Source organism: Neofelis nebulosa, chromosome 14 (assembly GCF_028018385.1).
Source record: "Neofelis nebulosa isolate mNeoNeb1 chromosome 14, mNeoNeb1.pri, whole genome shotgun sequence".
In the NCBI taxonomy this organism is placed as follows: Eukaryota; Metazoa; Chordata; class Mammalia; order Carnivora; family Felidae; genus Neofelis; species Neofelis nebulosa.
Window position 1 is genome coordinate 41,752,417 of NC_080795.1, and position 17,817 is coordinate 41,770,233.

Genomic DNA, 17,817 nt, shown 5'->3' on the forward strand with positions numbered 1-17,817 from the left:
GATGTGCAAATCATTGCTATTATACGCTTTAAAGATACAAAGTATTTGAGAACAAAATTAGCCTATCTGAGAGAAAAGAGTGTGGCTAAAGTACTAGAACCTTTCAAGAATCATTAGGTATACAATTGAATACTTATAATTGAATATTACAATTCAATATTATAATTGAATATAAGAATTTCAGCATGAAGGTAATAAAGATATAGAAGCAAAATGACTTTAACTATGGACATTTTATGTACTGTAATAAGGTGTATTCAATTTAATATTTTTGGTTGGCATCTATGGAATCTTGCTTCCTTTACATCAAAAGTTACCAATTTGGTTAATGTACTGCAGGTACAGTCCAAGTAAATTTTATTCAAGAGGAATGGCATGAGAAATAGGCACCAAAGATTTACAGAAGCTTTAAACATTACAGAACAAATTCTGGAAGAAAATACATCTTGGATTCCATTTTGCATGTAAACTCTATTAAAAGGAGGGAAATTCTGTTTACTGCTCTGTCCCTAGTGCTTAGAACAATGCCTGGCACATAAAAGGTACCCTACAGCTACTGAAAGAGGTAAAATATGCAGAATATCTTCATTACCTTAGAAAGGGAGAAAAATCTTCAATCATAGTATGCAAGAAACAGAGAGTTAAGTTGTAAAATATTTTTTATTGTAAGAACAGTCAACAGAGGTTGACAATGCAAATGTCATCCCAGATTTCCCCTTGGTTCTTGAATTTGCTGGGTTGCTATGTACCAGAAAGTCTCCATTAGCACTTCTCAGGCTTCATGGTCTTTTTGAGATATGTTGATTAATTATACTGCAATTATACTGTATATATTGCTTGGAAACAAATGTCCATATGATATTAAAACAAACAAAAAAACCTGTTGTGGCTTTGTTTCACATTTCCTACAGGGAAGTCTATGTATCTCAGATGCTTTCACAATCTAACAGTAAAGTTAGTGCCTTAACCAAACCCAAAAATTCTCTGTCATATTACTGAATCAAACAGTCATGACATCTGCAATATATCCAGATTTAAATATTTAAAAACACAGAAGTTTGGAATTTAAAATAAACTTTAGGCTGATTTTTTCATATTTGAAAGACTGTAGTTATTTGCAGCATACAAATGGAGAGAATAGTGCAAAATGCATCAAGTTTTATATGATAAATATACTTTCAACCTAAATGGCTGCCTCAAAAGCAAAAAGTGAAAAATTACTAATTCTCAAAAGCAATCTAGGCTGACTCAATAAAGTTTACAATTTAGAAAGATCAATTGCTACTCTATTTCTATAGATTGCAAAATGATTTCAGAAACAGATTAACATATAATTGTTTTACAAAAATAGAAGTATCATTTGGGACTTTACAAAACTTTATAAAATATAACACTATATTTGCAAATTCAAGATAGTTTCACACTGAAATAGACAATACTTCCACCAATATAAGTCTAGTCAAACTTAACTGGTCCGTCTTCATCATTCTTACACATTATTTCTTCCAAGTCTTCAGCCCAAGTAGATCTATGCTCTATCGTGGGATTTTTTTTTTTTTTAAAGAGATTGTTTAATTTCAAAAGTTTTGTAAGATTTTTCATTCTAGAAATAATGTTAAAGCAGATGAATTTATACCTACTTCTTACTTACTTCTACTTACTAAAAGTAGAAACTAATGCAGTGTGACAATTCTGTATTTGATAAATTTCAAATCAAATCCCTAAGAATGACAACCTATTAATTTAAAATATATATTTGACAATTTGGTACCTATAAAACATAAAAATATAATCACAACTATTTTATGGAAAAATATTCATATAAAATGAAGAAGCTCTAAATTTAGTTATTTGTAGCTTGCAGATGAGAAGTATTTTCTAAGTATACCCATTCATAAATGCTCATTTTATCACCTCAAAGAGCACCAGTGTATTTTCAAAACAAACTAAAAGTGAGAAGGTAGGGGCTTATTTCATGTAACAGTGCTATTATGATAAGGCACCACTTGGTATATGAAAAAGCCGAACAAAGTATTTTCAAATCACGTTTTTTTGTTACTGGTGTCTTAACCATTACATAGAATGGTTAGGAAAAAAGCTAATAATATTAGCTAACTGCGTTATACAACTTTTTCCATCATTTTTTGCTTTTAGTATTTCCATATAACAGAACATATAGTAAACATCAATGTAATACATGATCTGTTAAAAAAAAATCTTTTCTCAACCTTCCAACAAAATAATCTAAAATTAAACAAGAGTAAGAAACCAAAAATTTATCTGGTAGATTTGCAAAAGTCTATCCCTGTAGAAGAGCGGGGAGTTGGGTGGGGGTGGGGGGACAAAATGACAGGACCTATTGTCTATAGAATATATCGAGGCACATAGGTTAAAAGATTCTCAGGCAAATTCACGGCTAGAGCAAAACTGAGAGAAAGCTCAGAATTCTATGTTCCCCCAGAGCTGATTTCTCAGGTAGTCACACCCAATTAAATATTTCAAAATATGTCCTTAGTCACTACTATCATCATCATCATCATCATCAGATACATCATTTAAAGGAGACTTCAATGATTGACTGTAAGAGTCTGATCTAGTAGGCTGGCACGTGGCCATGTCCCCGGTGGAAAGCAGGTCATAGCAGAAGTCACAAATCCGCACAGGCTTAGAGGACTGGCTTGGAAGAAGAAATCTCTTTTCAGAGCAGGGCCCACAGACAACAAAACCACATTTGCGGCAATGGTGACGACGATTAACAGGTGTGAATTTTGCTTTCTGACAACGCATACATACAGTTGCCTCAGAGTCAGGAACCCAGACAGCAGCATGTTCATTACTGGGTGTCTTCCCACTTTTGGAGAGTAAGTCAGTAACACATTTATTTATGTGATTCATCCATTCTGATTTCTCAGTGGCAGTGGCAGCATAAACTGCAAATGACTTAGTTGGTGTCTTGATAAGCCATCCATTCCTTAAGTCTCCCTCATCTTTGATGGAATCAATAGTGACATTTTCCAGGGGAATAATATGTTGTTTGTTATATTTTTTCTTCTGGATGACAATATTGCCATATACAAGAATATCATTAAATAAGAAAAACTGCCTTGCTTTGGGCTTTTTTCTGCACAACTTAGTCAATACTCCTTCTCCAATAAGAACCCTTCCTGGTATAGTTAAGGGTTGACCAGCTGCTCCAAAACAGTTTTCTACTATATTTATACGTCTAGTATTTGCTTCGCTGTTTGCCAAGCGATCCACCATCTTCTGCTAGTAGCCTTTGGGAAAAAAAGAAGAAGAAATTAGCACATAGAAATTGGAAATTTATGTAAGTTAAAGATTATATAACCTAAATTTAACAAATCCATACTTTTACTTATAGGCAAAATACTCCAACAAAATTGTTTCCCTCTAAGAAAATTACAAAGCATACAAAAAAGGTTAACCATCTCAATATAGCACTATACTACTGAATTAGGTACTTATGAAAAGCATAAACTTCTTACAGACATAAAGGAATAAGCAACTGGATGATAAATAGAAGTCCTCTCTGCAAAATAATAATCCCAGTCCCATGAAATTTAATCTCAGAGGGGTTCTGAATAAGAGAAATTAATTAAGCTATTACCATTGAGCTAAGGCCTTATTCCTCTCATCTGGATTACCAGACTATCTCCTGACGTGTCTCCTTGCCTTTGGTCTTGCCCCATAAATCAATCTTCAGGCAGTGATTTCTCAAATGCAAATCTCACCATGTCATTATTCAAAAGAACTCCCTTTGATCTACAAAATGCAGAATTTTTAGCATGGCATACAAGGCTGTTCATTATCTAGTTCTTGCTTACCCTCTTAGACTCATCAGAAGTCACTCTTCACCTCAAACTTGTTCTAATATCCTACTATTTACAGTCCATTTCATCACATGTACCTTCTCTTATGCTGTCGTATATCCTTTAATACTTACTACTCACACCTAACTCTTAGTGATCCTTCAAGACTCAGTTTAGGTTATATCTAATTCAGAAGTCTCCCTTAAACTCTATTAGACTAAATACATTCCTCTATGCTCTTTACATTCCATGTACCTTTTGGTTTCATTCTTACCAAAGGATGAAATCTGTCTCCTTCAAGGCTGCAATGGAACCTAAAAGACAGAGGCTATCTGATCTTTATCTCCGAAAATGACACCCTCCAGCACAGCAAAGGTGCTCAAAAATGTTGACAAGAACATTTTGGCATTTCATATTAATCTAATCTTAAATGACCATAGATTTAATCTCTAGATCCAATATTGACTTCATTCAAGTCCTTGAGTTGTGCCCTATTTCAAACTTACTAACCTAATACTACCACAACCAAGTCATATTAAAGAGGAGCATTTAAAGTTTAAAGATTAAGAACACAGTCTAAATTCCAGTATTCAGTTCATAAATTGATGATACTGTACCCCTTTTTGGTCTCCATTACAAAGATTCTGATTATTCCTGAATTTGTCTCTCCTCCAATCTTGGGTCCTTATAAAGCTCTCTTGCCCTCCACAAGGGTAGGCTCTGCCCTTAAAGTTGTTCCAAAGAATTTATATGATAATGCATGGCTCCAAACTGTGATGACTTCTTTTTCTAATTGCAGCAAATGTGCCAACCAATTAAAGGTTTACTGTTCTATGCACAGTGCGTCACAGGAGAGGAAATAAAAACACCTCATTAACACTAAAAGAGTCTCAATCTCATTCATAATTCAATGATATACAACATTAGGATATTTTTTACTAATCCGATTAACACAAATTTTTTAAATTTCCTAAGATGAAGTACTACTGAGGATACAGGGAAACAGGCACTCTTGTACACTACAGAAAATATGTATACTCACTGATCTAAGTATTTTATCAAAAGAAATTCCAGTTGAGTGCATAAACATGTGCAAGTATATCCAACATAGCACTGTTTGTAACACACACAAAAAAGTTGGAGAAGCTCCAAATGTCCACAAGGGAAACTGGCTGAACAATTTATGATACACTCATAATAATATGCTAAGTATATGTTAATAATGAGATAGGTCTAAACATAGTGATATGGGAAAATGCTCAAGATATTTAGGTGGGGAAAGAGTTGAATGTCATAATCTCATTTGTTTCAAATATATACTGTGTTTCATCAAATCTAAGATACTATAAGACACATCCTCATTTTATGTGCCACTGAAAATGAAAAATGCTGACAATTACATCATGGCATGCCCCTGATTATATGACACCCCAAATTGAGACATCAGTAAAACATGTTCACCTTTACACACAGTGAAATATGGTTTAACATATAATCATAGGCACTTATAAATATGTAAGCACACACATAGAAAATAAAACTAGAAAACTATATAATGTCAACAATGGTTACTTATTTCTAAGAAGTACAATTATAGATAATTTTCATACTTTACACTATCTTTAAACATTCAACAAGTATTTATTTTGTTAATCACTGATCTAGGTGCAGGAGAAAAAATAATATACAACACATGCAATGTCCTTGCTCAAGGCTTACATCCTACCTGGTGAGAAGGGAAACAGAAAACAAAATCGAGAACCAAGTTGTAAATTAATGTACTGATTTTTTAAAGTGATTTTTTAAAAAATGTTTATTTTTGAGAGAGACAAAGACAGTGTGAGCAGGGAAGGGTAAAAGAGAGAGGGAGACAAAGCAGGCTCCAGTCTCCATGCTGTCAGCAGAGAGCCCAATGCAGGGCTCAAACTCACCAACCATGAGATCATGACCTGAGCTGAAGTCGGATGCTTAACCGGCTGAGCCACCCAGGCACCCCTTAAAGTGATTTTTGAAAAAAAGAACTAAGAAGCTACTCAGACTAGATGGTCAGGGAAGGCCTTTCTAAAGTGGTATTCTTTCAGCTGATAAGGAGGAACTAGATACACAGACATGAGGCGTGGAGACAGAGAAGTATATTTCAAGCAAAAGAAGTAACTGAAGGTCCTAAGGCAGAAGAGATTGGTGCTTTTAGAGAACTGAAAGTATCTATTTATTTCCATCTAAATAAATGGCAGATTTTACTTCTTTGGACATACAGATATTAATCAGCTCAAATGCAGTGCAAACAGGTTTCCTATTATTGCTACTACTGGAATTAATACCATCCAAATTTGTGCAATACTTTTTACATTCATTATTTTCTGACTTTAATGGTCTCAAATTCCTGTGAAGTAATTAAACAAGTTTTTACATCTTCCAAAGAAGCATCTAATAATATTTGCTGAAATGTGAGCTGAAGGAGAAACTAAGGCACAAAGACAGACATTCAATAGTCCAAGGCAAAACAGCCTGGAAGTTATTCTACTCATTGGGAGTCCAAGCACCCAGCTGAGCACTGCATGCATTACTGTATATCCTACTCAGGGCAACCTTACAATAGAAATGCACTATTAGCTCCATTTTATAGATGGGTAAACAGATATAAAGGAGTTAAGAATGCTGTCCAAGGCTGTCACAGAACTGGGGCTCCAATGTGATTCCTCTGTGCTGTTACCAGTGTATTATGGTACACTAATTATTCCTTAAGGCTCCATTGATTCTACAAGAATTAAGAAAGCTATTGCTAACCTTTGGACCTTCACTGCAAACCCTAAAAAAAAGAAAGAAAAGAATACCAACTTGAGAAAAAATAACCTGAAAGGACAAGTCATCATGCTTTATTTAGCCAGTCTCCTGAATGGATCATTCTTCAAATTTTACAATTTTAAGCCTGAATCTCTGTTCATAAATCTTGCCCCATTTAAGAATGAAGAAACAAAAGAGATGTTTGGGCATCATTAATTGATATTTGGCTAGAACAAATAGCTTTCAAAGTTTGACAGTGACCCACATAAAAAATACATTTCATACTGCAGGATTACAAATACATACTCATAATTCTTCCAACTATAAATAATGTATTCTGTTATCTTCATTTATTTTAATGATAGTTGCAGGCCCACTTGATTGATTTCACTAATGGATTGTGACCTATATTTGAGCAACAATGAGCATAAAGACCTCTCCATTATCCCTGTTGGTCCTAAAATATTTCTGTATGGACATGAAGAAGGACATGAAGAAGGGAAGCACTGAGCTAAAAAACCCAGGAATACACAAATGCCCTGTGCGCACAAGCACACACACATAACAGAAAGAGTTGGGTGTCCAGCAGGGACAGCACATAGAGGGATGGGAGAATAGGGGGAAGTCACCAAAAGCAAAATCAAAGTACCACTTTTAGCTGGATTACTGCTAGATACCCCAAAGCAAGGTTCTTTGGTAAACTGGATTAGGGTACTACCCTTTCACTCAGGGCCTAAACAGGGCCTCTGCCTTCCCCCAAAGCCCAAATTCAAATTTACCAAGAGCACAGTGAGGTGCCTCAAGCAGTAAGAACTCTTAAAGACTTTTGTGAGAATATAGAATGTAAGATTACTCAGCCAGCCATGGAAGGAGTCCTTTGCATAACTTACTCAATGAGGGGCACAGAAAAAGGAGAAGACAACTCTAAGACATGGCCTAATTAAATTTTTATCTACTTTTCTTAGGAAGGAATACCACTGACTATAGGAAGAGTTAGGAAGAAAGCTTCCCCATCCTCTGGCAGAGATGATTTCTTTAGAACAGTTTCCAAGAAATAAAATTACTTGGTCAAAAGGCATGAATATTTAAGGCTGTTACCTTTTACAAAATTTCCCTTCTGAGAGGTAACACCAATTTACCAAGCAGCACAATGACTGTACATACCTAATCTTGTCTCACATATTTTTCCTCAAAAATGTCAGCAAACTAGATACCAAAAATGGCATGTCACTCTATTACTTTCATTTACTTTTTTATTTAACATTTATTGAACACTTTTTAGATGGCATTCTTATTCTCCTCTCAGAGCACAGAGTCTACTGAAGGAGAAAGGCAGTAAACGATTCTGAAAGGTGAAGTGCAATGAAGGAAATCAGCAGGGTGTCAAGATACAGGGAAAAACTCATTTACTAAGTAATTCAAAAAGGGTTCACTGAGATGGTGCAACACACTGAGTCTTTTTTTTTTTTTTTTTTTTTTTGGGACAGAGAGAGACAGATCATGAACGGGGGAGGGGCAGAGAGAGAGGGAGACACAGAATCGGAAACAGGCTCCAGGCTCCGAGCCATCAGCCCAGAGCCTGACGCGGGGCTCGAACTCACGGACCGCGAGATCGTGACCTGGCTGAAGTCGGACGCTTAACCGACTGCGCCACCCAGGCGCCCCGCAACACACTGAGTCTTAAAGGATAGGGAGGTCAGCCATGCAAAGGACCTAATACTACGGGCAAAGGTCCTGAGACAAAAAATAATATACTACTTTTTTTTTTAGTATAATTTATTGTCAAGTTGTCTAACATACAGTGTATACAGTGTGCTCTTGGTTTTGGGGGTAGATTCCCATGATTTATCGCTTACATACAACACCCAGTGCTCATCCCAACAAATGCCCTCTTCAAATCCCATCTTTTACTTTTAATTTAATTCAGTGTTTTATTTCACAACTACCTAGTGAAGCCAACCACTTTCTAAAGTGTTTATTAACCACCTGTATTTCTAAGCTTGTATATTTAGGAATTATTAATTTGTATGAGTGTTTCACACATAAAGGCTATTAACCCATTTATTTCTTTGCTTTTCCTAGTATATTAAACTGTATTTTATGGTGGTTGACACAGAGGCAGTTTTATTTCTTAGTTAAACTTAGACATTTCCCTTTGTGATCTGTCTTCCATTACTCCTAAGCTCTCCTTATCCAGATATCAGGTGCACCTACAGGTTTCATCTACTATTAGAAAGTAGAGCCTTCCCAGGAAACCTTTTGTAAACCGAAAAGGCTAAAAGCAAAAAAGCAATTCCCATTAATTTATATGGAAACATTTTTGGGTGTTCCCAGACCAAAAAAATCCCCCACTTTTAGGCTTTTCTGATACCTTAGGACAAATCTTGCTAATGTATACACAAAAATAAATCAAGATAAAACACAGATGCATTATCTAAGACACAGTTCAAAACTATGTGGCTTGATGCAGAGATGCTGAACTCCAGGAGAGGAGCTTGGTGGTGCCACTGTCACTGCTCGGGGTATGTACTAACTCTATGATGGCTCACTGCAAAACAAATACTATTTTCTTTCTTTTCTCATTTCTTTTCTCTTTTTTCTCTTCTTTCTCTTTCTCTATTCTAAATGTTTATTTTTGAGAGGGGGGAGGTATAGAGAAAAAGGGGAACAGAGGATACAAAGTGGGCTCTGCAATGACAGCAGAGAGCCCAATGCAGGGCTTGAACCCATAAACTGTGAGATCACGGCCCAAGCCACTTAACCAACTCAGCCACCCAGGTGCCCCTATTTATTTACTTATTTATTTATTTATTTTAATTTTTAAGGAATCTTTACACCCAATGTGGGGCTCAACCTCACAACCTGGAGATCAACGGTTGCATGCTTGGGGTGCCTGGCTGGCTCAGTCGGTAGAGCATGCAACTCTTGATCCTGGGTTCATGAATTTAAGCCCCACGTTGGGTATGGAGCCTAGTTAAAAAAAAAAAAAAAAAAAAAAGAGAGAGAGAGAGAGAGAGAGAGATGCATGCTCTACTGACTGAGCCAGCCAGGTGCCACAAAACAAACACTATTTTCACTTGTTTCACCTTTTTTTGTAAAAATAAAAATCCACCTTGGGTTTCTTTCAGCCAGTGAACAGAAGTACTAATGTGGGTCTTTCATAAAGTTCAAAAAGTGGGGGATACCTGTATTTATTATCTATGTTTATGATATGAACTTTATGTTTAATTCTGTTATCCACCTGAAATTTATTCTGACATAGGTAAAAATTCCTTTTTTCTTTTTGAACATTTGCATTCTAAAAGAGCTAGCCAACTGCTTTAGAATGGCCAAATACTAAGTGACCTCAGGTTTCCTCACTTGTAAATGGGAATAATAATAGCAACAGCTTTGTCAGGAAGAGGATTAAATGATAATGCATATAAAATGTTCAGCAAGTAGTCAAAAAGTGGCAACATTTATTAATGGTATTAATCTAAGCTACTGATTTACAACACCCTCTTTATAGTGAACTTTTATATATTCTAACATCTGCTTCTGGGCTGTTTGGTCTAATCCATTATCCTGTTTTCTAATTCTTGTGTGATTACTATGCATCTGGTAGGACTAATCCAGGCTATCCTCATTACTTAACCTTTTAAAAACGTCTTACCTAATCTCCTCTGTTTATTTGTCCAGGTGAAATTTACTAGGAGAGTACTTCCCAACCTTAGCTGCACACTGGAACCACAGGAAAGCACTGACTTTCAATATACCGGAAAAAACCAACCATCTCAATCTACTAAGTTTAAAATACCCCTCTTACTATATTTTAAGCCATTTTATGACTAATTTATAGAAATAAGAATAAAGGGATAATAATAAAAAAAAGATTTAAAAAACTGTAAGAATTTAAACAGCAAATTTCTTATCCCACATTTGTTATTGAAGGTATATATATCCAAAAAAGCAACTAATTGCTCATAAGTTATAACACCTGAGTCTATAATATATTCATTTCTTTTGTAAAAAATTTAGAAAACTATTTTTGGGAGAGGGAGAAGGAGAGGGGGAGGGGGAAGAGGGGGGAGGAGGGGATGGGGGGGAGGGAGGGGAAAAGAGAGAGAGAGAGAGAGAGAGAGAGAGAGGGAAACAGTGTGAGCTGGAAAGGGTCAGAGAGAGAGGGAGACAGAATCCAAAGCAGACTCTAGGCTATCAGCACAGAGCTTGAGGCAGGGCTCAAACCCACGAACCTTGAGATCATGACCTGACCCAAAGTTGTTGGCTTAACTGACTGAGCCACCCAGGTGCCCCTGTAATATATTCATTTCTGTCTTCAGTACTGTTTATTTATTAATTCTGAGTTGGAAAAACCTCATCTAGAAAATCATCTGAACACTCAGAGATTTCACTATAATGATTTGCCAATATTATTAGTTTAAGTATTGCTGTTTCTTTACACTCATCTTCTGACTAGTTCTGAAATGCCTACCTCTTCTGATTTTTTTCTTTGCAGTTAAAGATGGAAAATTAAAAATTGAAAAATCTAAATTCTCAAATATGTTAAATGTAGGCTTAAAACAAACAAAAGAATAAGAAGGATGAATATCTGCACACTGTTTTTGTATCTTTTTGAAAGATGATGCAGTACTTTCGGCAAGGCCATTATAAAACTGAAAGGTATGATAGGACACCAAAATAGTTAAATGCTTCAAAATGCAGAAAAGCAAGATCATTAAGATCCCGTATAGAGAAAAAGAATCGCAAGCAGGCTCCAGGCTGCATGTGGAGCCCAACATGGGGCTTGAACCACGATCCTGGGACCATGCCCTGAGATGAAATCAAGAGTCAGATGCTCAACAATTGAGCCACCCAGGCACCCCTTATTCAACTTTTTATTAAGTAATTTTCTTTTTTGTTTTGCAGATCTCTAAGAAATAAAGGTTACAAAACATCAATTACTATGATAATTGAACTGCTTAAAATAGAAACTCAAAAACCAAAATGGAAGCCAATGGACTAATGATAAATACAAAGGGTTACAGAAATACTGATTCCTAGGTCCCTCCCCCAAAATAAAATACTCTAATTTTATTGGTCTGGGGTATGAAAGGTATGGCTGGACACTGGAATATTTTAAAAAGCTCCCTGGGTAACTCTTTATTTTTTATTTTTATTAAAAAATTTTTTTTTACAGCTTATTTATTTTTGAGAGAGAGAACACAAGTGGTAGAGGGGCAGAGAGAGAGAGGGAATCACAGAATCCAAACAAAGCAGGCTTCAGGCTCTGAGCTGTCAGCACACAGCCTGGGGATGCGGGGCTCAAACCACCAAACGTGAGATCATGACCTGAGCTGAAGTCAGACGTCTAACTGCTTAAACAACTGAGCCACCCAGGCGCCCCTCCTGCAGGTAATTCTAATGTGCAGCCAAGGTTTAGGACCATTTTTCAATTACAATAACTAAAGAACAAAATCCACTAAAATTTTTATGGACTTCATGCTACAACCATATGTTAATTTAGAGTAAGTTCCCATCTTCCTTTTTCTTTTTTAAGATTTTATTTTTAAGCAATCTCTACACCCAACATGGGGCTCAAATTCACAACCCCAAAATCAAGAGTCACATGCTCCACTGAGCAAGCCAGCCAGACACCCCAACATCCTAAGTTTTTATTGTTCCTAGCCAGGTTGATAATCTCTTTTCCTAAGGTTTCAAATCTTCCTTGGTAGCCCAATAATTTTGTAGGTTTCTTCTAACAAGAGACATTTCTTTAGTAGGTTCCCAGGTATTTCATGCTTTTTGTTGCTATTTTGAATCTAATCTTTTCCCCATTGTATTTTCTAATTTGTTATTACTACTATTGATAAGAAAACTACTGATTATTTGTTTTTTCTCCCCCATGCCCAGCCATTTGACAGAAATTTATAAATTCCCAGTTTTCCAAATGATTTCCCCTTTGTCTTCTTTTTCAGCAAACAGCGTCTGGCAGCACTATTTCATAATTACAAAGGGAAGAACTAAGGCAAAAGAATAAAAAACAAAAACCAAAAAAAAAAACCGAAAAAATGGTAAAAAAAAACAAAAAACCTTTTAACTTTCATAAAGCCAGATTTACATACCAATTAAAAAAATTAAACAATCCAAAGCTTCAAGTTATCTCCTTCACAACTGCAGACAAGAACTACATTTCAATTGTTCAAGCTCCACCTTAGTCTTTGGTTACATCTTGTTTCTGAATATGCTCTTCAGTGGAGGCCTACCACCTGTTAAAAATGTAACACTAGAAGAGGCAAAAATTCTTCTAAAAAAAAAGAGAACACTACTTACAATGGAGAAGAGAGCCCAACAGTCACAGTACTATGGCCCAGTTCTCAATGAAAATCAAAACTTACTATCTCATCTTTGCAGTTGAGTTTAAAACAAAAAGTCATCTACTTAATTTCTTACACATACCCATGACATCTGATATCAGTGAACTTCAATATTCAACTGTGCATTATAGTTGGAAAAACTAATAAACTATGAACCAAAAGACCTGGATTCTAATCTCAGCTCAGGCACTAAAATGAGAGATTTCATAAAAATTACCTAACTGCTTAGGGTGGGGGCATACACCATTTTACACACACACACACACACACACACACACACACATATATACATTTTAAATTTATATCCAAGTTAGTTAGCAGATAGTGCAATAATGATTTCAGGAGTAGAATCCAGTGATTCATCCCCTATGTATAACACCCAGTGCTCATCCCAGCAAGTGTCTTTCCTAATGCCCCTTGCCCATTTAGCCCATCCCCACCACAACCCCTCCAGTAATCCTCAGTTTGTTCTCTATATTTAAGAATCTCTTATGTTTAGTCCTCCTCCCTGTTTTTATATTATTTTTGCTTTCCTTCCCTTATGTTCATTTTTATATCCACATCTGTTTAATTCCACATCTGTTTAAATTCCACGAGTGAAGTCATATATTTGTCTTTCTCTGACTTATTTCACTTAGCGTAATACACTCCAGTTCCATCCACGTTGTTGCAAATGGCAAGATTTCATTCTTTTTGATTGCCGAGTAATACTCCATTGTGTGTGTGTGTGTATATATATATATATATATATATACACACACACATATATACACACCACATCTTCTTTATCCGTTTATCTGTCGATGGACATTTAGGATCTTTCCATACTTGGGCTATTGTCAATAGTGCCACTATACACATTGGGATGCATATGCCCCTTTGAAACAGCACACCTGTATCTTTTGGACAAATACCTAGTAATGCAATTGCTGGTTTTGTAAGGTAGTTCTATTTTTAATTTTTTGAGGAACCTCCATATGGTTTTCCAGAGTGGCTGTACCAGTTTGCATTTCCACCAATGGTGCAAAAGGGTTCCTCTTTCTCTGCATCCTTGTCAATATCTGTCATTGCCTGAGTTGTTGATTTTAGTCATTCTGGCTGGTGTGATGTGGTATCTCATTGTGGTTTTTTATTATTCTTTTAATGTTTATTTTTGAGAGACAGAGCATGAGCAGGGGAGGGGCAGAGAGAGGGGAAGACACCAAATCCAAAGCAGGCTCCAGGTTTTGAGCTGTCAGCAGAGCCCAACGCAGGGCTTGAACCCAAGAACCATGAGATCATGACCTGAGCCTAAGTCAGATGCTTAACTGGCTGAGCCACCCAGGCGCCCCCTCATTGTGGTTTTGATTTGTATTTCCCTGATGATGATGTTGAGAATTTTTCATGTTGTCTGTCATCTGGATGTTTTCTTTGGAAAAGTGTCTATTCATGTCTTTTGCCCATTTCTTCACTGGATTATTGTTTTTTAGGCGTTGACTTTGATAAGTTCTTTAGTTTTTGGATACTAACCCTTTGTCTGATATGTCATTTGCAAATAACTTCTCCCATTCTGTCGGATCCCTTTTACTTTTGCTGATTGCTTCCTTCACCGTGCAGAAGCTTTTTATCTTGATGAGGTCCCAATAGTTCATTTTTGCTTTTGTTTCCCTTGCCTCCAGAGACATTTTGAGTAAGAAGTTGCTGTGGCCAAGGTTAAAGAGGTTTTTGCCTACTTTCTCCTCTAGGATTCTGAGGGCTTCCTGTCTTACATTTACGTCTTTCCTCCATTTTGAGTTTATTTTTGCGTATGGTATAAGAAAGTGGTCCAGGTTCATCCTTCTGATGTTGCTGTCCAGTTTTCCCAACACAATTTGCAGAAGAAACTGTCTTTATTCCACTGGATATTCTTTCCTGTTTTGTCAAAGATTAGTTGGCCATACGTTTGTGGGTCAATTTCTGCGTTCTCTATTTTGTTTCACTGATCTAAGTGTCTATTTTTGTGCCAGTACCATTCTGCCTTGATGATTACAGCTTTGTAATACAACTTGAAGTCCAGAATTGTGATGCTTCCAGCTTTCGTTTTCAGGATTGCTTTGGGTATTTGGGGTCTTTTCTAGTTCCATACAAATTTTAGGACTGTTTGTTCTAACTCTGTGAAGAATTCCAGTGTTGATAGAAATTGCATTGAATATGTAGATTGCTTTGAGGAGTATCGACATTTTAACAATATTTTCTCTTCCAATCCATGAGCATGGAATATTTTTTCATTTTTTGGTGTCTTCTTCAACTTCTTTCAACTAGCTTGCTATAGTTTTCAATGTGTAGCTTTTTCACCTCTTTGGCTAGGTTTATTCCTAGTTATTTTATGGGTTTTGGTGCAAATGTAAATGGGATCGATTCCTTGATTTCACTTTCTGCTGCTTCATTATTGGTGTATAGAAATGTAACCGATTTTTGTGCATTGATTTTATATCCTGCGACTTTGCTGAATTCATGGATCAGTTCTAGCAGTTTTTTGGTGGAATCTTGGATTTTCCATATAGAGTATCATGTTGCCTGTGAACAGTGAAAGTTTGACTTCCTCCTTGCCAACTGGGATGCCTTTTATTTCTTTGTGTTGTTGGCCTGCTGAGGCTAGGACTTCCAATATTATGTTGAATAACAGTGATGAGAGTGGACATCCCTGTCGTGTTCCTGACCTTAGGGGGGGGAAGCTGTTTTTCCCCACTGAGAATGATATTAGTGGTGGATCTTTCACACATGGCTTTTATGATCTTGAGGTATGATCTTCTTAAATTTTTTTTTTTTAATGTTTTATTTTTGAAGGAGAGACAGACAGTGTGAGCAGGGAAGGGGCAGAGAGAGAGGGAGACACAGAATCTGAAGCAGGCTCCAGGCTCTGAGATGTCAGCACAGAGCCCGACGTGGGGCTCAAACTCACAAACTGCGAGATCATGACCTGAGCCAAAGTTGGACGCTCAACCGACTGAGCCACGCAGGTGCCCCCTTGAAGTATGATCTTTTATCCCTACTTTCTTGATGGTTTTTATTATGAAAGGATGCTGTATTTTGTCAAATGTTTTCTCTATATCTATTGAGAGGATCATGTGGTTCTTGTCCTTTCTTTTATTAATGTGATGTATCATATTGATTGATTTGTGGATACTGAACCAGCCCTAAATCCCAAGTGTAAGTCCCACTTGATCATCGTGAATAATTCTTTTAAAGTATTATTGGATCTGGTTGGCTAGCATCTTGTTGAGAATTTCTGCATCCATGTTCATCAGGGAAATTGGTCTATAGTTCTCCTTTTTAGTGGAGTTTTTGTCTGGTTTTGGAATCAAGGTAATGTTGGCCTCAAAGAACAAGTTTGGAAGTTTTCCTTCCATTTCTATTTTTTGGAACACCTTCAAGAGAATAGGTGTTAACTCTTCCTTAAATGTTTGGTAGAATTTCCCTGGGAAGCCAACCAGTCCTGGATTCTTGTTTGTTGGGAGATTGTTGATTATGGATTCGATTTCTTTACTGGTTATGGGTCTGTTCAAATTTTCTATTTCTTTCTGTTTCAGTTTTGGTAGTTTATATGTTTCTAGGAATTTGTCCATTTCTTCCAGATTGCCCATTTTATTGGCATATAGTTGCTCACAATATTCTCTTATTATTGTATTTCTGCAGTGTTGGTTGTGATCTCTCCTCTTTCATTCTTGATTTTATTTGGGTCCTTTCCTTTTTGTTTTCGATCAAACTGGCCAGTGGTTTATCAATTTTGTGAATTCTTTCAAAGAACCAGCTTCTGGTTTCACTGATCTGTTCTACTGGTTTTTAAAAATTTTGATAGCATTGATTTCTGCTCTAATCTTTATTACTTCCTGTCTTCTGCTGGTTTGGGGTATTATTTGCTGTTCTTTTTCCAACTCTTTGAGGTGTAAGGTTAGATTGTGTATCTGAGACCTTTTTTCTTCTTTAGGAAGGCCTGGATTGCCATATATTTCCCCCTTATGACTGCTTTTGCTGCATCCCACAAGTTTTGGGCTGTCATGTTATCATTTTCATTGGCTTCCATGTAATTTTTAATTTCCTCGTTAACCAATTCATTCTTTGATAGGATGTTCTTTTTTTTTATTAAAAAATTTTTAATGTTTTTATTTTTGAGAGAGACTACGAATGGGGGAGGGTCAGAGAGAGAGAGGGAGATACAGAATCTGAAGCAGGCTTTTGCTTATCTGGAAAAACTCTCTCCTTCAATTCTGAATGATAACCTTGTCAGGTAGAGCATTCTTCGTTGAAAGTTACTACTACCTTTCGGCATTGGAATACACTGTGCCACACTCCCCTCTGGTGTGCAAAGCTTCTACTGAAAAGTACGCTGACAGTGCCTTCTTTTGTTACCAGTTGTTTTTTCTCTTGCTGCTTTTAAGGTGCTCTAATTTTTTACATTTTACTTATTTATTAATTTATACTTATTTTTGAGAGAGAGAGGGAGACAGTGCACTTGAGTGGGGTAAGGGCAGAGAGAGAAAGGGGAAGAGGATTTGAAGCAGGCTCTACGCTGATAGCAGAGAGCCTGATGTGGGGCTTGAACTAATGAACAGTGAGATCATGACCTGAGCTGAAGTCGGATGCTTAACTAACTGAGCCACCCAGGTACCCCAAACATTTTAATTACAATATGTCTTGGTGTGGGTCTTTTGGGGTTCATCTCATTTGGAACTCTCTGGGCTTCCCTGATCTGAATGTCTGTTTCCTTCCCAGGTTAAGAAAGTTTTCAGCCATTAGGTCTTCAAATAAGTTTTCTCTCCTTTCTTCTCCTTCTGGGACCCTGATAATGCAAATGCTATTCTGCCTGATATTATCCAATAGGTCATTTAAACTAT

General features: G+C 36.5%; 1 protein-coding gene across 5 annotated transcripts in view; it reads right to left on the bottom strand.

The window, feature by feature from the left end:
• Nucleotides 1-641: 641 nt before the first annotated feature.
• PLEKHF2 (pleckstrin homology and FYVE domain containing 2) overlaps nt 642-17,817 on the bottom strand; it is a 28,216-nt gene continuing 11,040 nt past the window's right edge. For 4 of the 5 annotated variants that reach the window (XM_058698627.1, XM_058698625.1, XM_058698626.1 and 1 more), the window contains exon 2: nt 642-3,275. In XM_058698627.1, the coding sequence (XP_058554610.1) occupies nt 2,512-3,261 (750 nt within the window). In that variant the 5' untranslated portion in view covers nt 3,262-3,275 and the 3' untranslated portion in view covers nt 642-2,511. Of the gene's footprint in view, nt 3,276-3,625; nt 3,781-17,817 lie in introns of all 5 variants that reach the window. The other variant, XM_058698628.1, reaches the window with a different exon arrangement.